Raw genomic sequence first — 22,504 nt, forward strand, 5'->3', positions numbered from 1 at the left:
GAACTCCACCCATGGAATTCTGTGTCTTTGTTTGTCACTTGGAATCTTCCTCTTCCTATTGTGATGTCAGATGATTGTGTAGCCCAGGCTTACAAACAACACTCCTCTGCTATATCATATAAGATATTCATTCCTTTAAAAACACTCCTTTTATTATTTTGAGGCTGAGAAAACATACATTTAATGGTGTAACTCATGTTAAAATAGTTATTAAAATGTGGCTATAATTAATTTTGCATCCCCCCTTAAAAGCTATTTACATAATTTACCTAATACTTTTTTCCTGTTTCATTCCACTTTATTCCACATAATATTATTTACATATGGACTTTAATTCTTAGATTTTTTTTCTGGATTGTTTAAGTTAATACCAAAGTCTGGTGCAAATGTCACTTGAATAGGCTCATTGGAACATGACATTTTCTGAACAACAGACAAAAAAACATGTGCTCAATACTTATTTCCCCCACTGTATATGATGTAAATAGGCAAACAAGGGGGGGGGGGTGCGCGCGCGTGTCCATGTGCGTGCGTGCGTGCGTGAGTGAATGGAAAAGCATAGGGCAGGAATGTTATTTCTCTGACGTTTCTCTCACACAATGTTCGACTTGGCACTGCACAGAACAGAACTTCCACACAGAACCTAAACCCATGTCGCCAGACTGAATTCATCAATGATACCCCATAACACGGGAGAGACTAGGTAGGGGAACGAGTGATCCTGAAATCATCCTGAATTCATTGGAGATTCACAGCCAGGCCGATGATTGGCCCCCGCCGGTGATGAGTGGGCGTGGACTACTTTCAACCAATCGCTGCGCACCGCTACACCCCTCATCACGATTCAACAACAGAGGTGAGGATGAGGTGGACACATGACAACAGGTGACCCGTGGCAACAAGTGCCTGTCTGGAGACGAGGATTGTACAGCGACAAGCGTCCACTTGTCCAGGTATGTTTACGGCTCTGAGTGAGGGAGAGAAATGTGTGCTTCGCTAAACACACAGACAACACTAGAGCAACAAGACAAACATTTGACAGATGAGCTCTGAGCTGCTACTACTAGCCTAGCTGGCTAACTCTTCCAGGAGAAAGATGATCTCATCATGCAGAGTCTGGCTGCAGATGACAGAGGACAGATGACAGCTACGAGCTGGAGGTTGTACCAGGCTCCTAGGACAACACTGACACACGTCAGGCTTGTTGTGTGCTGGGTGATGATAGCCTGCTAGCTAGCATAGTCTCCATCTCTCTCTCTCTCTCTCTGATGTTGATTTGTCTTTTTTACTTTCAACTTTGAAGTGTTGTTGGTGAGGTGTTGCCTGACAGCTGACCAGAGCCCTGGCACTTTTCAGTTAAAATAAGTTTTTTTTACTTCTTCATTTCCATAAGCATAACATTAGATATTGAAACAGTAAAGCATGACCAGTGTTGTTGTACTAGTATTGACCCTTTCTTTAACAAGACAACAACTTGAACTGTATTGTTTAGTTAAGTGAAGTAACCCCTGTATGTGAAAAGTGTTGATTTCTTTTATTATAATGTCTCTCCCAGGATGCAGAGCGAGGAGGACACTGCCAGGCTATCTGAGGGGGTTTGTAGATTCCGGCCCCCGATTCCCAAGTGCCCTAACATGGACAGCGATACAGACGACACCGACTACAGGAAGGAGGCCAACAACACCAGCAACCGTAAGACAACAGACAGACAGACAGACAGACAACAGACAGACAACAGACAGACAACAGACAGACAGCAGACAGACAGCAGACAGACAACAGACAGACAACAGACAGACAACAGACAGTCAACAGACAGACAACAGACAGACAACAGACAGACAACAGACAGACAACAGACAGCAGACAGACAACAGACAGACAACAGACAGACAGCAGACAGACAACAGACAGACAACAGACAGACAGACAACAGACAGACGACAGACAGACAGACAACAGACAGCACTCCACAGAGCTGGCTGAGATGTTAACATGTTAGATTGTTCTGTTAGGCTGTTACACACACACACACACACACACACACACACACACACGTGTGTATCTAACAGGTGTTACACACACACACAAACACACACACACACACACGTGTGTATCTAACAGGTGTTACACACACACACAAACACACACACATGTATCTAACAGGTGTGTGTGTGTGCGTACACATTTAACTCCATTTCTGATTCCATTCCATGCATTACCTTGAGCCTGTCCTTCGCTTTCTCCCTCCCCTGCATTTCACTCAGTCTAGTAACCCTGGAAACCAGGCAACACGACACCCACTCTCTCTAACCAGTCCACCACTGTATTTGATTCTGTTTCTCCCTTTGACCCACTAAACAATTCACCCCTTGAGTCATTTTCCATCATAAGATTGAATGGGAAGTTGTGATTGATTCACTTTCACATGTCAGACGGAGACGGACACACTCAGGCATGGTAACACTGAAGTCATGCAGTCATGGGACCAGCTCTCAGATTTACGGTTCATTTGCATAATGACAGGTTCATTTGCATAATGACAGGTTCATTTGCATAATGACACACACACACACACACACTCTCTCTCTCACTTGCATTGTTGTCTCCTAAACACAAAACAACCAAGGTCAGGGGACCAATCATTTGTCACGCGACCCCATATTGATTGACCCCACATTTCCCCCGACCCCCAATAACTTGATTGTGTGTTTGATTGATCGAGCTATGCCAAAACATAATAACCATGTCCAAGTGTATTCTTCTAATCGCTTAAAATGTTGCACTCATTGGTTGCATTCTACCCCCGAAACACTGCAATATAGGCTACAGGTGCAACACACAGACTTGGTTTGTCTCCTTACAAAATACTAATGTTTGTGTCTCACTTATCAAATCATAGCGGTTAGTTTTGATTTTCTTTGGGGACCCCAAGTTTGGGAACTGCTGACCTAGGTTAACCCCTACTGTGCATGACCTGGGTTGAACCCTAGATACAGGGCTCCCGCGCTGGTCTTAAAAAGCCATAAAGTCTCAAATCCAGCACTCCCATTTATAAGGCCTAAAAAGGTCTTACATTTCAGTTATTCGGTCTACAAATGAGGTGCTAGGTCTTAAAAATGAGATCCTGCAAGGAAATCAATCCGACCACATCTATTTACGCGGAAATTAATCAAGCTGGAACCCAACAAAATGCCAATTCGCTTCCTTTTTTGTCTGTATGGCAGTGAAATCCCTAATTTCATCACCTCGAGGATGACAAAAAGCTATCACATGGTATCGCGAATAGGTCTTAAACTGATCAGCAACAAGAGATGTGTTGCAACACCTTAGCAGAGACTCCGTCATCAGCGGTCGTGTCATCCTCCATTGTGCTACTGTTTGTTTTTACAAATCTTACCCAGGCCACTGACATGGAATGGAGGAAAGGAAATGAAATGTTTCAAACAGGATCAACAAGGTGCTCTTTAGGCTGAATGCACTGGGGCTGAAGGCTGTAATAGTCTGTATCTGTTATCTACCAGAAGCAGGGGAGGCTGGTGGAGGTAGAGGCTGGTGGGGGTAGAGGCTGGGGGAGGTAGAGCACCAGGGGAGGCTGGTGGAGGTAGAGCACCAGGGAAGGCTGGGAGAGGTAGAACACCAGGGGAGGCTGGGGGAGGTAGAACGCTGGGGGAGGTAGAACACCAGGGGAGGCTGGGGGAGGTAGAACACCAGGGGAGGCTGGTGGAGGTAGAGCACCTGGGGAGGCTGGTGGAGGTAGAATACCAGGGGAGGCTGGTGGTCCCTCCCTGGTGTTCTACCTCCACCAGCCACCTCTACCTCCACCAGCCTCTACCTCCACCAGCCTCTACCTCCACCAGCCTCTACCTCCACCTCCACCAGCCTCTACCTCCACTACCCTCTACCTCCACCAGCCTCTACCTCCACCAGCCTCTACCTCCACCTCCACCAGCCTCTACCTCCACCAGCCTCCCCTGATCATGACATTTAAGTCACCTCCGCTTCTTCGTCCTTACACCATCATATCGTCACCACACAACGCCAGGAGTCGACCTGCTGTGTTGACTCAGGCCTTTCTTTCAATATTTCACAATATTTAGCTATTGTTGACACACCTATATATGTATTCATCACCCTGGGTAACCGGGTGTTGCAACCCACCTCTCTAAGGGAAAGGCAAGCAACAGGAAACCGGATGGACTTGGTACAATACAGTTATTGATAAGGAACTTAAGGCCATATCTAGACCAGTGTATACCAGTTTTCAAGGTGATGCTACTGCCTCGTTCTCATCAAAACAAACCAAGAATCGCATCTTCCGCCATGGATGCTCACAGATACAAGAGACACACAACTCCCTACTGACTGGCCAAACTTTAATACATTAATTAATACACTTTATAGAACCAAAAGAAAGAAAAGGCGAGGTGTGTGTGTGTGTGTGTGTGTGTGTGTGTGTGTGTGTGTGTGTGTGTGTGTGTGTGTGTGTGTCTCTGTGTGTGTGTCTCTGTGTGTGTGTGTGTGTGTGTGTGTGTGTGTGTGTGTGTCTCTGTCTCTGTCTCTGTGTGTGTGTCTCTGTGTGTGTGTGTGTGTGTGTGTGTGTGTCTCTGTGTCTGTATCTGTGTCTATGTCTCTGTGTCTGTCTCTGTCTCTGTGTGTGTCTCTGTGTCTGTGTGTGTCTGTGTGTGTCTCTGTCTCTGTCTCTGTCTCTGTGTGTGTCTCTGTGTCTGTGTGTGTCTCTGTGTGAGCGAGACAACAGAATATTGAAGGTCGACACCTGGCCATATACAGTCTATACCAATGTTCAAGGTAATACTAGAGCCTCGTTCTTATCAAACAAAACCAAGAATCACACCCTCCACCATTGAACTACTACACTCCACATGCCCTGTCCTGATTGGTGCTATACTCCACATGCCCTGTCCTGATTGGTGCTACACTCAACATGCCCTGTCCTGATTGGTGCTACACTCCACATGCCTTGTCCTGATTGGTGCTACACTCCACATGCCCTGTCCTGATTGGTACTACACTCCACATGCCCTGTCCTGATTGGTGCTACACTCCACATGCCCTGTCCTGATTGGTGCTACACTCCACATGCCCTGTCCTGATTGGTACGCTGGAAGAAATGATCTATCTGAGTGGCTACTACAGTCTGACAGACAATTGAATTGTTTAACTCAACGTCTTTTCTTTCTTTTTTTCTTTTTTCCTTCTAACTCTCTCTCTCTCTCTCTCTCTCTCTCTCAGACACCAACGAGGTGGAACGGACCATCAGCAGGAAGCTGGCGCTGAAGAGGAAGGCTGAGGTGGGTCACCAGGTGACGTGGGACAACACAGGTGACATTTCTGAGAGGAGGATGTGACCTCTGCATTCAGGATGTGACGTCATTGGCTCTGAGCCAATCGGTAATGGGTACACACAGGTATTGTAGCCTGTTGTTTGGGGAGAGGATCAGTGGTTTAACTCTAGAATGGCCATGGTGGGGTCATGTGACCAAATGAGGAACTTGATCAAATTTCAGGACCCTCCTTTCTTGACTTTTCCTAGATACGTATGTGCGTTCTACCACCCCAGTATGATTACATTTTTCAAAAATCACATCAGGATAAGCTAGTATAAAGCTATTTTGCAGTTTTTCGGCTTAGGAGGCAGGCTAATTTACAAGATGCCAAATGGTCATTGTGTAGCAGAAGTAGCAGATTTACATTTTAAAGAGGTGAAAATCTCTTGGTGGCCCCGAGGCGGCTCTAAGAGTAGGTGAAATAGGAACGGCTGCGTTAACCCTTTTAACTCAACGAATAATTTGACACTCTAATACGTGTTTATAATAGGATGTAGGCTAACAATAAACCTGAAACTTGAAACAGTCATTCCCCCCCTCTATTGAGAGAGCTCAGAGCCAACGGTTACATCCTGATTGCACAAGTCACATTCTCTTTGGAACGCCACACCTGTGTGTGTCACGAGTCACCTGTCTTTGTGAGAGAAGGGTTCACCTGATTTAACGCTGTCCGGATCATTCCAGAGGACAGGGCAGGGTTCCCACGGGGTCCTTGAAATCCTTGAAAGTTTGTGAATTTGAGAAAAAGAAATCAAGGTCTTAAAAGTTATTGAAAATAGACATGGGTTATTGAAAGTGCTTGAATTCCCCTCTCCCTCTCTCTCTCTCTCTCTCCCTCTCTCTCTCTAATTGTTGTCTGTGAGCGGATAGTTCCTGTTATATAAATTCTCAGTCTCAAACTATGCCGTGTTGGGTCGTTGAATTTGAGGGAATTGAGTTCTTGAAAGGTGCTTGAATTTGATGTTTCAGAAGGTGTGTGAACCCTGACAGGGGCTCGCCCTAACGCACGGAACGGAATGAGGAACGGTCGTGTTTCATACCGTTCTCCGATTCGATCATCCCACGCGTCACAATGAGCCCCGTCCTCCCATTTCTACCTCCACCGGCCGCCCCTCCTTCTGTGTATCTATGCCTACTGTACTGTACTGTACTCTCTAATCAGACTGTGTTGTGTAGCGAGCAGCCAAACCCCTCAGCAGGGCCCAGAGTCAGTCTGCCTTCAGCCTGTGTAATGTGTCATCTGTCATCTGTAATCTGATCATCCTAAACCATCCTAAACCTAAATCCTGTCATTATTCCTGCAATAGAGCAGCTAAACAACCAATAGAGAGAGAGCTAATCTGCTCATTTGCTCCACTACAGTACGCTCGTAGTCCTTTGTGGCGTAACAACACATTACTGACAGCAGCTGGTGGTAACGTGTTGTTACGCCACAAAGGTCTACGAGCGTACTGTAGTGTACATAGAAGAGATTTGGTGAGGCTGCATTCTCATTTCATGCACCCAAATTGTGGAATGCACTGTCACTTTACATTAGGGATGCAACCTCAGCACATATCTTCAAGTCTAGACTAAACATTTGTAATATTGCCTATGACTAAATAATTAAATGATGATTATATAACGATTGGAGCACTTCGAGCTGCAACGTTTGCAGGAAAAGCGCTCTACAAAAAAAAGTTATTATTATTATTGTGTTCCATTAATTACAATGAGCCTGTCCTGGCTTCCTTGATTTCTACCTCCACCAGCTTGCCACTGGCTAACGTAGCTGTTGTTCTGCTGTGGGTTCCTGAAGATTGTCGGTTGTTGAAAATGAAGTGATGAAGACGAGGTGACGAGGCGAGACGTGGTTCAGGGAATGAGGAAGTGGCTGCAGGGTCACACTGAGGTCCTTCATACGCCGTGCGAGGCTGCGGTCCTTTCTCTATTGTTAGGAACACCACTCCTCGCCTCCCTCCCCTTCCTCGCCTCTCTCCCCTTCCTCCCCTTCCTCCCCTCCGTCCTCCACTCACTACTGACTGAAAAAAACACACTGGCGGAGAATGTCTGAGGGGAGGGACTGAGTTAGACTGAGTTAGACTCCTCCAGTCTGTTTTGAGTGAGTAGAGAGTGGAGGACAGAAGACAGGACGTGAGTGGCTTTTAACAATTGAGAAAGGGCCTCTGTAGAGAGAGGGGGAGAGAGAGAGAGAGAGAGGGAGAGTGAGTGAGTGAGGCCTCTGTAGAGAGAGGGGGAGAGAGAGAGAGAGAGGGAGAGTGAGTGAGTGAGAGAGAGAGATGGAGAGAGAGAGAGAGAGAGAACACTCAACCCTTGTTCATCTATTAAACCAGAGGACAGGCTTATTGTAATGCATCAGGAATGATATCAGATATGTGTTTGATACCATTACTAATTCCTTCCCATGCATTATTGTTACGGGACGGCTGTGTCTCAGGAGGTAGAGGCTGTGTCTCAGGAGGTAGAGGCTGTGTCTCAGGAGGTAGAGGCTGTGTCTCAGGAGGTAGAGGCTGTGTCTCAGGAGGCAGAGGTTGTGTCTCAGGAGGTAGAGGCTGTGTCTCAGGAGGTAGAGGCTGTGTCTCAGGAGGTAGAGGCTGTGTCTCAGGAGGTAGAGGCTGTGTCTCAGGAGGTAGAGGCTGTGTCTCAGGAGGCAGAGGTTGTGTCTCAGGAGGTAGAGGCTGTGTCTCAGGAGGTAGAGGCTGTGTCTCAGGAGGTAGAGGCTGTGGCTCAGGAGGTAGAGGCTGTGTCTCAGGAGGTAGAGGCTGTGTCTCAGGAGGTAGAGGCTGTGTCTCAGGAGGTAGAGGCTGTGTCTCAGGAGGTAGAGGCTGTGTCTCAGGAGGTAGAGCCGCTGTCTAATAATCGAAGGTTGGCAGATCAGCGGTTCAAGCCCCGGCTAGCCAAATGTAGAAGTGTCCTTGGGCAAGACACTGAACCCCAAATTGCTCCATTGCTCAATTGAGCCATTGGTGTGTGAATGTGTGAATGAGAGGCCGTTGTAAAGCGCTTTGGATAAAGGCGCTATATAAGTGCAGTCCATTTACCATCTACCATTACAATGAGCCCGTCCTCCGATTTCTACCTCCACCAGCCTCCCCTGCTTTAGCCCCAACAACCAGAAGTCCCGTGTTCCCCAGCCACACCCTTGTTCCTGGACCTTTTAGTCAAATATAAAACTGATCTGATTTGAATAATACACATACTTTTGCTTAAACCACAGAATGAAAAAAGCAGCATCCGCACACTCAAAATCTGTGCCAAAAATAAATATTTTATTGCGAGCTTTCGGTCATAGACCTTCTTCAGGCATATGACTGAAAGCTTGCAATAAAATATAGATTTGTATTTTTCCACTCTGTTTGATCCTCTTCAGCTCCAGCACCTCAGCTCAGTCTGATCACGGATGAGAGGTGGTATTTTCACTACTTGCTTAAACCTCGAGGATGACAAAAAGCGATCACATGGTGTCGCGAGCAGGTCTAAAATTCTATCCAACGAGGTCTAAAAAAAGGTCTAAAAAGGTCTTCAATGTGACTTGTTGAAACTTGTACGACCCCTGCATAAGAAGACATACCAACCCATTGCTCATAGTGTGATCTGGTGGACCATGAGAGATGGTGAGAGGTGGTGAGAGGGGTAGCTTAACAGCCCCGGAAAATAGACAGTTCCCTGTGTCAGTAATGGGCCAGCGCAGCCTTTTGTCTTCTTTTGACTCGACACTCCAGAGGTTTGGATTTGAAATCAAACAATTACTATGTTAAAAGTTAAAATAGAGATAATACGCTTTTATTTGATGGTGTTTGTGTACATACACAACAGTATTGGGACAGATTTCTCAACGGTCCAAATTAAACACTCGTGTTTTAGTATTTGGTCGACAATCCTTCGCATGCAACAACTGCCTGATGTCTGATGCTCTGTCAGGCCTTCAATCAACGTCGCTAAAGGAAAATCCCGGCTTATTTTTGATAAATCTTGCGAGACTTAGACAGAATAAGCCTGGCTTTTCCTTTAGCGACGTTGATTGAATACCCCCCTGCTGTACTACAGTATAACCATTAGGGATGCTCCGATTTATCGGCCACCGATTTAAATCGGCCGATTTCACTCCAAATGACTCGATCGGTGATCGGCAAAAATGGCCGATCGCAAAAACCGATTTTTTTTTTTTTTTTTTTTTTTTCCCCCTGGGGAAGACAGATAACTGAACAGAAAACATAGGAGGACGTAACAGTATGTAAACCATGAAGGCCACGTTTATGATGTCTTTTATACAGCCATATCGACTGACTTGGGCTTCAGGCCCTAACTGGGTGATAGGCCAGACCTTTACTATGCCATAAAAATGGGTCTGCGTTTGCTTGGTGCCTAATGGATCAAAACTTTTGTCTAAAAAGCAAAAAATATTTAGGCTATCCAGTCAGTTATGTATTTTTTTAAAAATCGGTATCGGTATCGGTATCGGTTGATCTTGAGGAAACAAATCGGTGATCGGTATCGGCCCCAAAAATCCAGATCGGAGCATCCCTAATAACCATCTTCAGTTGTTGTTTGTTTTGAAGACGTTTCGCCTTAAGTCTCCTCTTCAGAAGATAAAACGCATGTTCAAAATCTACTTTTATAATAGTGACCTAATGTCGTCTCTCTGTGTCTGTCTGTCTGTCTGTCTGTGGTCTTCAGCATCTGAAGTCAGACCTGATGGGTCAGTTGGACAGAGAGGTGAGCAGGCTCATGGCAGGTCTGATAGAGGAGTCGGCCTGCCTGGACCCTGACCCTGGACCTCCCGTCTTCTCCTCTCCTGCGCTCTCAGACAAGGAGAGGAACCATCTCAGGTACCAGCCCCCTATCCTCTCCCTCCCTCCCTCCCTCCCTCTATCCTCTCCCCTGCCATCTCTCTCCCTCCCTCCCTTCATCCCTCCCTCCCTCTCTCTCTCTCCCCTTCCCTCTCTCTTCTCTCCTGTCAGGAGAAGAAGAGGAACCATCTCAGGTACCAGCCCTCTATCCTCTCCCTCCCTCCCTCCCTCTCTCCCCTGCCATCTCTCCCTCCCTCCCTTCATCCCTCCCTCCCTCTCTCTCTCTCCCCTTCCCTCTCTCTTCTCTCCTGTCAGGAGAAGAAGAGGAACCATCTCAGGTACCAGCCCTCCCCCTTATCCTCTCCCTCCCTCCCTCTCTCTCTCTCTCTCTCTTTCTCTCTCCCTTCCCTCCCTCTCTCTCCTCTGCTAACGTCGTGTCTCTGTCTGTGTTCTGTCCCTGCAGCGACCTGAGGCCTTCCCAGAGTGAGAACAAGCAGTTTGTGATCCGCAGGTCCTTGTTAGAGTAAGTGTGTGCGTGCGTGCGTGCGTGTGTGTGTGACCCTCATGTGTGTCCACAGTGTGTTATTGGAGGTGTTAACCAGTATAATCTCCTCTCCTCATCTCCACAGTGAACTGTTTGAGGTGAACCACATCCGGACCATCTACCACATGTTCATCGCCCTCCTCATCCTCTTCATCTTCAGCACCCTGGTCGTCGACTTCATCGATGAAGGCAGGTGAGGTGGAAACTACTCAAGCCTTACAGTAAAGGTCAAAGGTTACGGACATTCAGGGGATCCCTTCGTTAGTACAGTACTACAGGGAAGGGTGTGATGTTACTCTACTAATGAAATTCTTCCTCGCAAGCTCTCCTCTTTGAAAACATGATAATAATAATAATAATAATAATAATAATACATTAGACTTATATAGCGCTTTTCTAGACACTCCAAGACGCTTTACAAACTGAAAAGATTGAGTAGTAATAATAAAAAGACACAAGGCAAATAGAAGAAAGTATAGGGGCCTAGTTAAGGTAGTGCTGGGGACACATGGGAAGGGGAGGGGGAGAGGGTTAAATGGTGAAGGCGATCTTGAAGAGGTGGGTTTTGAGGGCCTGTTTAAATGTTGGCCTGTCTGATGTGGTTGGGGGGTATGATGGAACACAATACACTACTATGAAAGTCCATGTGTCTCAAAACTGCAGAATGTAAACAAAACTGGAGACAATCGTTCATTTTGACGTTCAGTTGTCATCATTTTGGAAGACAGGTGTCATTATGTTTATGATTGCTAGCAAAAGGGAGTCAAATAACGCAAAAAGCTAAATAACTGTAAATTCCAGTAAATTACTGAATAGGCTAGGTGCACGATCTCACTACTTCCTGAAAGGCAACTGGTATGAACATATCCTGTCTCACTCTATTGGTTTAATTGATTAATCAGCTGTGCACTGTGTGTTCCAACGGTTTACCGCACAGCTGATTAATCAATTAAAGCAATAGAGTGAGACAGGATATGTCCATACCAGTTGCCTTTCAGGAAGTAGTGAGATCGTGCACCTAGCCTATTGACCTTATCTGCAGGCTTGGTAAACCTCGGCCCAAATCGGAACATATTTACTGTTTCTTAGCAACCGCTCAGAGTAACGTTTACTAGCCAACATAACGGTTACCTCGGAGTCCGTTACATAACATTTGTATTTCTGGCATTTAGCAAACGCCTTTATCCAAAGCGACTTACAACAAGTACATTTGTCTAAGTGAATCATCCGTACACATTACGAATGTGTCCAGTTATTTACATCGTGCAATTGGTGATGTACCGCCTGTCATAGTATATAGATACAAAGATTACAATCACTGTATGTTAGGTTGGACGGTATGAAAACAAAAACAACATAAGTTTCTGCCACAACATGGATGAATAGTGTCTTGGAGTACCGAGAAAAGGGCTATACCAAAATAAATTAATTATTAATATTATCATTATTGTTATATAATAAGTTATATTATATTACTACCATTGCAGCACTACCTTAATTAGGCCCCTATACTTTCTTTTATTTATTTTGTCTCTTTTTATTATTACTACTCGATCTTTTCAGTTTGTAAAGCGTCTTTGAGTGTCTAGTAAAGCACTATATAAGTCTAATGTATTATTATTATTATTATTATTATTATTATTATTATATTCTACTCGATTATAGCGTAACCTTTTCTCCCCCATCCCTCTGCTCCAGGCTGGTGCTGGACTTTGACCTAGTGGTGTTCGCCTTCGGACAGTTCCCCCTGGTGGTGATAACGTGGACCTGCATGTTCCTGTCTGTGTTGGTCGTCCCCTACGGCCTCTTCCACTGCTGGGCCTCCCGCCTCCCCTCCTGCGGCTCCCCCCGGGCCTGGAGCCTGCTGCTGGGGGGGCTGTTCCTCCTGTACCAGGCCCTGGGCCTCGGTTTCCTGCCCACCTACGTGGTCCTGACCCACAGCCTCCCCCCCGCCTCCTGCTTCATCATCATCCTGGAGCAGGTAGCAGGGGGGGGGGGGCTGGTGGAGGTGGAAGAGGAGGGTGGCGGGGTCATTGTAGTGCATGGAATGGAATGGAATGAATGAATACAAATGAGCAGCTCCGTGGCCTTGCGGTTAGAGCGTCCGCCCTGAGATTGGGAGGTTGTGAGTTCGATCCCCGGCTAGTCGTGCCAAAGACTATAAAAATGGTACCCGATGCCTCCCTGCTTGGCACTCAGCATTAAGGGATGGATTGGGGGGGTAAAAAAAGTATTTTATGTACTTTAGATAGTAGAATTCACAGACAGCTTCCAGTCATGCAACAAGGTATGTTAATTCAGTACAGTCACTCTATCAGGGTTCCCACGCTGGTCTTAAAAAGACTTAAAGTCTAAAATCCAGAAATCCAATCCATAAGGCCTAAAAAGGTCCCAAATTTCAGTTATTCAGTCTAAAAATTAGGTCTTAAAAATTAGATCCTGCAAGGAAATCAGTCCGACCACATCTATTTACGCGGAAATTAATCAACCTTTTTTGTCTGTATGGCAGTGAAATCCCTAATTTCATCACCTCAAGGATGGCAAAAAGCTATCGTATGGTGTCTTGAATAGGTCTAAAATTCTATTCTGTTGAAACTTGTAGGAACCCTGTGTGTGTGTACATTAGCAGCATGACGTTGGTGTGGTTCCTGGGGAAGGGTGTGGTTCACTGCCTCTCTGCTGCCCCCTACAGGTGCGCCTGATGATGAAAGCCTACTCCTACGTCAGAGAGAATGTCCCCGTGGTCTTGACCTCAGCCCAAAGGCTGAAAACCAGTAAGAAGCTAGCATACATACATAGCATCTGTCTGTCCCTCTCCCCCCCTCCCTCTGTCCCTCTCCCCCCCTCCCTCTGTCCCTCTCCCCCCTCCCTCCCCCCTCTCTCCCCCACTCCCTCTGTCCCTCTCTCTCCCTCCCCCTCCTTCTCCCCCTCTCCGTCTCTCTGTAGATTGTATTGATGTTCTCTCTCTTTCATCAGGTTCTCCAGCCATCCCTCGACTCAGCCAGTACCTCTACTTCCTGTTCGCCCCCACCCTCATCTACAGAGACGCATACCCCAGGTAAACACTATAGACCCCAGGTAAACACTACTGACCCCAGGTAAACACTATAGACCCCAGGTAAACACTATATACCCCAGGTAAACACTTACGTTTTCAGTGTGCATGAACTAGCTAGTGCATAAACTAGCTAGCTAACTAGCTAACCAGCTAACTAACTAACTAACTCACTAATTAACTAGGCCATAACTAGTGTATGTTGTCTCCCCCTGCAGGAACCCAGTCATCAGATGGAGCTACGTGGCGACTAAGTTACTACAGGTACAAGTCATCTACAATCACTGACTCATCATGGCTACATAATGGAAGATCAGTTTGATTATAGGGATGTTAAAGTGTGTGTGTGTGTGTGTGTGTGTGTGTGTGTGTGTGTGTGTGTGTGTGTGTGTGTCTGTGTGTCTGTGTCTGTGTGTCTGTGTGTGTCTGTGTGTGTGTGTGTGTGTTCTGTGTCTCTGTGTGTGTGTGTGTGTGTGTGTGTGTGTGTGTGTGTGTGTGTGTGTCCGTGTGTCCCCAGGTGCTAGGGTGTCTGTTCTATGCCTACTATGTGTTTGTGAGGCTCTGCATCCCCCAGTTCCGCAGCATCAGCCGTCAGCTGTTTGACCTGCGGGGCTTGGTGCTGTGTGTGTTCAACTCCATACTGCCAGGTAGGCCCAGAGGACACACACACACATATACATCCACACACACACACACACACACACACACACACATACATACATATACATACACACACACACACACACACACACATATACATCCACACACACACGCCAGTGGCGTAGCGGACGGGCCCGCAAGCGACGCACCGCGGGGGGGCCCCAGCCACTAGGGGGCCCCCTAACATTGGATACAATTTTTTTTTTTTTTTTTTTTATAAAACAAAGAAAATAAGTGGCCCTTCATTGTGTCAACCTTAATTTTAATATATAGGCCTATACGCCAACGTTCGGAGGTTCCCGAACGCGAACCGGCACGGTTCTTTGCCGGTGTGAAAGCCCTATATGAGGGGTTCAGCGTCAGTTCGCTTCGGTGCACCTTGCTGCCTGTGTCATTCACTCTCAACATGGATACAAGTACAATAAGCATTCTTTAGGTGGTGGTAGATTCTCTAGTCTGACATTATAGCCGCTATATGTGGGACTGTCGGTCCGATATTGTAAAAAATAAAAAATAAATACGGAAGTACATGTCTCAAGTATTATCTCGGCGGTTAGTCGAGTGAAAGAAAAACAACATACAGATGATAATTCACACAATATAATACCACGACAGCGTACAGCACTAAACAATAACATTTATTTGGGCAGCATCATACTCAAACTCAGGCAGAAGGGCAGGGTCCGGCCAGGTTCACAGTCACAGACTGTCAGTACATAATTTAGCATGGTTAGGCTATATATAGCTGTTTCTTTTTGTATTCTACTATTCTATTCTACTTCTGCTGTCTGCGTCTCCCTGGGTATTCCTAGACCAGATGGCAAACAGTAAAGAAATGCCACAATATACCAGGACTTAAGAAACTAGATGTCCAACAAAGGATTTGACAAACCCTGGCCTATTTTGCGCAACAAGTAGACTCTGGTGCAGCGGAGACAGGGTTGCCAAATGGGCTGGTTTTTGGTGGATTTACACGTTTTTAGATTGGTTAGGTTGGAAATTCTCAATCCCATCTGGCAACCCTTAGCGGAGAGTCTACAGATTGTATGTTTACAGATATCGCACTGCTGTACTACTAACAACTACTTTGTTAAAAGAAATAAAGCTTGTACTTTTCTACTTATAATACATTCTACTGATGTAGTCTACAATTTGGTTTTAGTTATAGGCTATTGCTCTCACTTGTTTGTACCTTTTGCTAAGTCAAGCATTTAGAATGTAGAGTGCATATTGCGAAATTTTCTTCAATAACGCATCGGACTCTAAAAAACGCACGTTTTTTTAACCTCCGTTGCGAAAGGGCCCCCGCCACCACCTTGCGGGGGGGCCTCGGGATTTTGCGGTACGCCACTGACACACGCATACATACACACATACACACGCACGCACATACACACACACACACACACATACACATACACACACACACACACTCCCTCTTACACAATATTATAAGGATTGAATCCCCATGACACCTCCTTATTCTCTCTCTCTCTCTCTCCCTCCCTCACTCTCCCTCCCTCCCTCCATCCCTCTCTCTCTAGGAGTGCTGGTTCTCTTCCTAGCGTTCTTCGCCTTCCTCCATTGTTGGCTCAACGCGTTCGCAGAGATGCTACGCTTCGCTGACAGGATGTTCTACAAGGTACAGAGTATGCCTGACAGGAAGTCATGTTCTACAAGGTACAGAGTAGGCCTGCAGGAAGTCATGGACTGGGGCCTGTAGTATAGCTGTGGCACAGGAGGTAGAGCCGCCGTCTAATGATCGCAAGGTTGGCAGATTGGCGGTTCGAGTCCCGGCTGGCCACATGTCGAAGTGTCCTTGGGCAAGACACTGAACCCCAAAAAAATTCTCCCAGTGAGCGGGCCGGCGCCTTGCATGGTAGCTTGCCGCCATTGTTGTGTGAATGTGTGTGTGAATGGGTGAATGAGAGGCCGTTGTAAAGCGCTTTGGATAAAGTTGGATAAAGTGCAGTCCATTTACCATTCCAATTAAGAATGGTGTTCGTTTTAGATCAATGTGACATCATAGTGACATCACTCTCTTGTGTTTGTTCCCCTCACAGGATTGGTGGAACTCCACATCATTTGCCAACTACTACCGCACATGGAACGTGGTGGTTCACGATTGGTTGTATTACTATATATACCGGGACTTACTATGGGTGAGTGCTGTCATTGGTGCACTTATCAATCACTCTTCTGTCTTGACTCCCTGTGATGTAAACTCTTCAAATGACAATAGAAGAAAATATGATATATATAATATATATTAAAATATTATGCATCCTTTTGTTCTATATCTCTAACCTGACGAGCAAGTTCAGCAACCGTGATCTATCATATTGACCCTGCAGCCATCTGAATATACACTGAACAAAAATATAAACACTTTTGTTTTTGCTAACATTTTTCACGAGTTGAAATCAAAGATCGAAGACTTTCTAAGACACAAACGGCAGATTTCTTGTGTTCTCAAATTTGTTTAAATCTTAGTGAGCACTTCTCCTTTGCTGAGATAATCCACAATTTGAGAGAAATCAGCCTTTCGTGTGCATAGAAAAAGTATTTGATTTCAACTCATGAACAAGTGGAGCAAAAACCAAAGTGTTGTGTTCATATTTGTGTTTAGCGTGAATCTAACCTGTTCTCTTCCCACCTCCTGGCGTGTGTCATGTGACAGATGTCCAGGAAGCGTTTCCGTGTGGTGGCCATGCTGTCGGTGTTCACCGTGTCGGCGGTGGTCCATGAGTACATCCTGGCCATCTGCTTCGGCTTCTTCTACCCCGTCCTCTTCTGCCTCTTCATGTGCTTCGGAAGTAAGACCCCCCCCCCTCCCCCCTAACCCTAACCTCACTACCCCAACCCTAACCCCACATTCCTACCCCAACCCTAACTCCACCTCCCAACCCTAACCCCACCACCTCATCCCCAACCCTAACCCTAGCCCCAATCCTAACACCACCACCCTAACCCTAACCCCAGCTTTAGCCCCAACCCTAACCCTACCCCCATCCCCAACCCTAGCCCAACCCTAACCCTAACCCTAACCCCACCCTACCACACCAACCCTAGACCCCACCTCCCCACCCTAACCCTATGGCACAAGATTGGTTTCTACATGCTAAAGAGCATGTTCAGTGGAGTGCTTCTTGGTACAGGAGAGGACATGATCTGGGCCCAGTGAAGCACCACTTCATGGCTCAGTTGTTAGAGCATTGTGCTAACAACGCTTAGGTTGTGGGTTCGATTCCCGCTGGGACCATATATACTGTATACTGAAAAATCTGTGCACTCACTGCGATGTAAGTGGATAAGTGGATAAAAGCATCAGCTAAGTGGCATATACAGTAAGTTAGTACAAGTGTATTTGTTTACATTTTCCGCATTTAGCCGATGCCTTATTCCAAAGCGACTCACAATCGATTTGTTCCACTCTCCATCCTCTCTCTCTCTCCCCCCCATCCTGACCACTCTCTCTCTCTCCCCCCATCCTGACCACACTCTCTCTCCCCCCCATCCTCAACACCTTCACTCTCCTCCATCCCCTCCCTCCCTCCCTCCCTCTCTCTCTCCCTCCCTCCCTCCGTTTCTCCATCCTAACCCCCTCTCTCTCCTCTGTTTCTCCATCCTAACCACCCTCCCTCCTCTGTTTCTCCATCCTAACCACCCTCCCTCTCTCTCCTCCACCCCCTCCCTCCCTCCTTCCCTCTGTTTCTCCATCCTAATCCCCTCTCTCTCCTCTGTTTCTCCATCCTAACCACCCTCCCTCTCTCTCCTCCACCCCCTCCCTCCAGTGATGTTCAACTTCATCCTCCATGACCGGAGGAAAGGTCCCATCTGGAACGTGGTGATGTGGACGGCCTTGTTCCTGGGCCAGGGGGTCATCATCTGCCTCTACTCCCAGGAGTGGTACGCTCAGCGCTACTGCCCCCTGCAGGAGGTAAACACTCACTACACACACCGCTGTCACAACCTCGCATCACATGGGCTGTACTGGACTTGATGTAAATGGCCTGCACTTATATAGCGGTGTCAGGGGGTAGGGGGTTCAGGTGGTCAGGTGCAGGGGGGTAGGAGGGTCAGGTGTAGGGGGGTAGGGGGGTCAGGTGTCAGGGGGTAGGGGGGTCAGGAGGTCATGTGTAGGGGGGTAGGGAGGTTAGGTGTCAGGTGTAGGGGGGTCAGGAGGTCATGTGTAGGGGGGTAGGGGGGTTAGGTGTCAGGTGTAGGGGGGTCAGGAGGTCATGTGTAGGGGGGTCAGGAGGTCATGTGTAGGGGGGTCAGGAGGTCATGTGTAGGGGGGTCAGGAGGTCATGTGTAGGGGGGTAGGGGGGTCAGGAGGTCAGGTGTCAGCGGGTAGGGGGGTCAGGAGGTCAGGTGTCAGGGGGTAGGGGGGTCAGGTGTCAGGGGGTAGGTGTAGGGGGGTCAGGTGTAGGGGGGTAGGGGGGTCAGGAGGTCAGGTGTCAGGGGGGTCAGGGGTAGGGTGGTAGGGGGGTCAGGGGATAGGGGGGGTCAGGTGTAGGGGGGTCAGGGGTAGGGGGGTCAGGGGGTAGGGGGGTCAGGTGTCAGGAGGTCAGGGCGTAGGGGGGGTCAGGTGTCAGGAGGTCAGGGCGTCGGGGGGGTCAGGGGGTAGGGGGGGGTCAGGGGGTTGGGGGGTCTAGGGGTTGGTTAGGGACTCGGGGAGGTGTTGTTATCCGTGATGTCATATCCTGTGTTTCTCCAGCCTTCCTTCCTGGAGCTTGTGACCCCTCGGTCCTGGAGCTGCCATCTGCAGACCCCCCCCGCCGTGGACCCAGAGGGGCAGTGACAGCACCCAGACCGGACCGGACTGACTACACTGCCACCGCTATCATGCCCTTTTAGTCCGACAAGCATACTACTACTCAGCGATGTACAGTAGGGGTGCGTAGTTTGTACTAGACCAGGGGAGGCTAGCGGAGGTAGAAATCGGAGGACAGGGCTCGTTGTAATGAATGTAACGACGAACGGCGTTTGATGACGATGATAACGTTTCCTCTTTCCGTTCCAAGCATTTACAATGAGCCTCATCCTCCTATTTCTACCTCCGCCAGCCTCCCTTGTTACTAGATAGTATGCTGCTGTGTGAACTGTGAATGTTCTCAGGTTGCAGGGGGATTAGAGGAGTAGACTAGAGCGCAACCTTGTTTTGTTTCAAGCCTTTTTTTAATTTGGGTTTATTTTGATTTTACTTTTTCCTTCTGTTTTATTGCACTATGGCCCGCTCTGGCGATCGATGTCGAGAGAGAGACCTTATTTATGTTATTTGTGTTTATGTTATTTTGTGTACTTTCATGTTTTTAAGTTGTGAGGGGAGTTAAGAGGGAAGTGTGAGGCCTTGTTTAGCCTTTTTGTTTTAGCCCATCGGTTGCCAGGGGTTACATACAGCAAATCGAAAATGTAGATTTTCTTTTTTTATTTATGATTGAAATTTCAGAAACCCCTCTCCCCCGACCCCCCACCCCCAATTTGGGTCAAGGTCAAGTCACTGTTTCATTTCAGGTCTCCCTCACTGTCAACATGGTGGTCCTAAGATGGCAGCTCTACCATAATGTTGACTTTCTCTAAAGTATGCAGTAATATATCTATATATATATATATCTATTACTGTCTATATTCAATATGTTGAAACAAATGATTGATGTAGGTGGTGAAGCACAGGGTTTGATGAATAGCTATGTTGTCTGTCCTGCCTGCTGCTGCCTGCGTTGGATGTGTGATCAAACTGCTATAAATACACTCGGGTCTGTCTGGGGAGGCTGGTGGAGGTAGAAATCGGAGGACGGGCTCATTGCAATGCATGGAACGGAATGAGGAACGGTATCAAAGAAGTGTCGAAACAAAGAAGTGTTGGATACCGTTCCTCATTCCGTTCCATGCATCGCAATGAGCCCGTCCTCCGATTTCTACCTCCACCGGCCTCCTCTGGTCTACTAGTTCTCCAGTGTGTTCCCTGCCGCATGAAAGAGAAGGTGAAATAGCACACGGTCCTCTCTGAAGTGTATGAGATTATTACAGACAGTGGAGCCAAGCTTATGTGGTTTCTGTACGACTATGAATGTTAACACAAAAGTGTATGTCCGAAATGCAGACTTACTTACTCGCACACACACACACACACACACACACTCTTGTAGATGAATTTCATACAGATTGAAGGTATATTTATTCCAAAGCAATATCGAAAGCTCTCTATATATAAATCAGTTATTCCACACCAGTGTGTGTGTAGGTGGAAACTAATTAACTACTGTTGCAGCTGGCTGCTCATACGTTGCCATTGTCGATGGAACTGATAAACGAGACATGTATTAGTGTCACGGTGGATGAGGAATGTGTGTCGCTTCAGCCGGTTCTTGTGAAATATTGTTCCGTGGTTCAATGCTGTATTTTTACATAAGCATGTCGTTTGCCTTTGTAGGAAATTGCAACTCCCATCGCTGTTAAAAACTAAAATAGAAACATTTGAGATTTTTTTGGGGTCAGGAAATGTACATTCCGCAAGCTACAAAACCAGGATTTTGATAGTTTGTATAATGTTTTCACGATTGTTTGGAGTGAAGTCTAGAATGAAACGGTTTAACATCACCACAGTAAGGAAATGTGGTCCACCAGATGGCGCTATAGTGCCAGGTCTCAGCATTCCTGTGCTTGTTTCTCATGACTATCCGTTGTCCATCAAAAACCTCAGAAATGGTCCTAGTGAACTTATCCAAAATCATACCAACCAACAATATGTGGTGACAAGAACAGTACTTTAAAATAGTGCAGTGAACTGTTTACCAGTAGTATTAGTATTTCAGTTGTTTTTCTTTCATGAGGTATTTGACAACAGTCAAAAAGTCATTATGTGTTCTGATCATTCAGAAAATGATTCAAACTACAGATAACTTTTGTTATGATATTTCTATTTTTTAACAGAGTTTACTTAACAACATTCCTATATTTTTCCTGAGATCAACTGATGGAGTAATGGTGTTGGAAGCATTTCTTGGGAAATTGGTTGTTACAATCATATGATGTCTACCAGTGTCTGATGTCTCTACTGTAACAGACGAGGCAATACTGTCAGGTTGAAAACAAAGTGTATTAACATCTCTCTATACCTTTAAACATGAGGAACCTTGTGTCTTTACTGTACTGATTAATCCTGAGCTAAATACAGGATTGATATTGTGACTTCTGTTAAACTTCACAATCATTGTGGTTTCTGATATCTGCCTTTCATAGAAAAAGAGTATTATAACTTATGATATATAAAGAGAATAAAACTTGGGGGTGGCTGGTTATTTGTGTGAAAATGAGTCATTTGATTCAGTTAGTTTCTTGTTTGTGTTATGATCATGATAGGTAAATGCTAAGTGGGATCCTTGCGATGACCCAACTCTGATGTGACCCCATAGAGATTTAAAATGGGGTTAAGTTAAGGTTGGGGGTAGAGTAGGGACCTCCCAAGGATCCCATTTAGCATCTACTGGTAATGATATGGCAGTAGGCTAATATATGGATGTTGAGATGGATTTGAGGCTTGTGGGGACAATGGCCATGTACTAATCAGACAGTGGAGGCTGGTGGAGGTAGAAATCTGAGGAAAGCTCATTGAAACGTGTTTGATACCATTCCTGATTCCAAACCATGCATTTCAATGAGCCTGTCCTCCGATTTCTACCTCCACCAGCCTCCCCTGTAATGAGACCACTATTAGACTACTTTGAGAGTACTTTAGAGACTGGTCTGTGCCAGGGTCTGTCTGCGCAGGTAACTCCAATGGAGATGATCTACTCCTTAATCTTCATGTTTATCTGTCCAAATATGGTCCATTTCCTTTCATCCAAATGAAGGCTGTGTGTCTTGATGCACCTCAATGGAACCATACAGACTCTATTGATTCAACATTTCATTTGCATGTCCTTCGTCAAATTAAGTGTTTAGTAGGACTTGGAAAAGTTTGCACTATTGAGAAGAATCTGTGCCGAGTAAACATTTCATTGTATTATTAACTAATTCATAATGTACTGTGTACATACATCTACTGATGCCTCTGGACACATCTTCAGTGATGTTCCTGGAATCATCGGGCGTTTCGGGTCTT

At 46.4% G+C, this 22,504-nt stretch overlaps 1 protein-coding gene across 1 annotated transcript; it reads left to right on the forward strand.

The window, feature by feature from the left end:
• Positions 1-1,634: 1,634 nt before the first annotated feature.
• Positions 1,635-19,201, forward strand: soat1 (sterol O-acyltransferase 1; the record flags this gene model as incomplete). The annotated part of the gene is made up of 15 exons (XM_080547425.1): positions 1,635-1,692; positions 5,254-5,312; positions 10,026-10,177; positions 10,602-10,661; positions 10,768-10,875; positions 12,381-12,663; positions 13,375-13,456; positions 13,659-13,740; positions 13,956-14,001; positions 14,255-14,384; positions 15,942-16,039; positions 16,461-16,559; positions 17,078-17,213; positions 18,192-18,337; positions 19,118-19,201. 15 exons carry the CDS (start codon positions 1,635-1,637, stop codon positions 19,199-19,201), a joined length of 1,623 nt encoding a protein of 540 aa, XP_080403551.1.
• Positions 19,202-22,504: the final 3,303 nt, after the last annotated feature.

Source organism: Nansenia antarctica, assembly GCF_963989245.1.
Source record: "Nansenia antarctica genome assembly, chromosome: 17".
In the NCBI taxonomy this organism is placed as follows: domain Eukaryota; kingdom Metazoa; phylum Chordata; class Actinopteri; order Argentiniformes; family Microstomatidae; genus Nansenia; species Nansenia antarctica.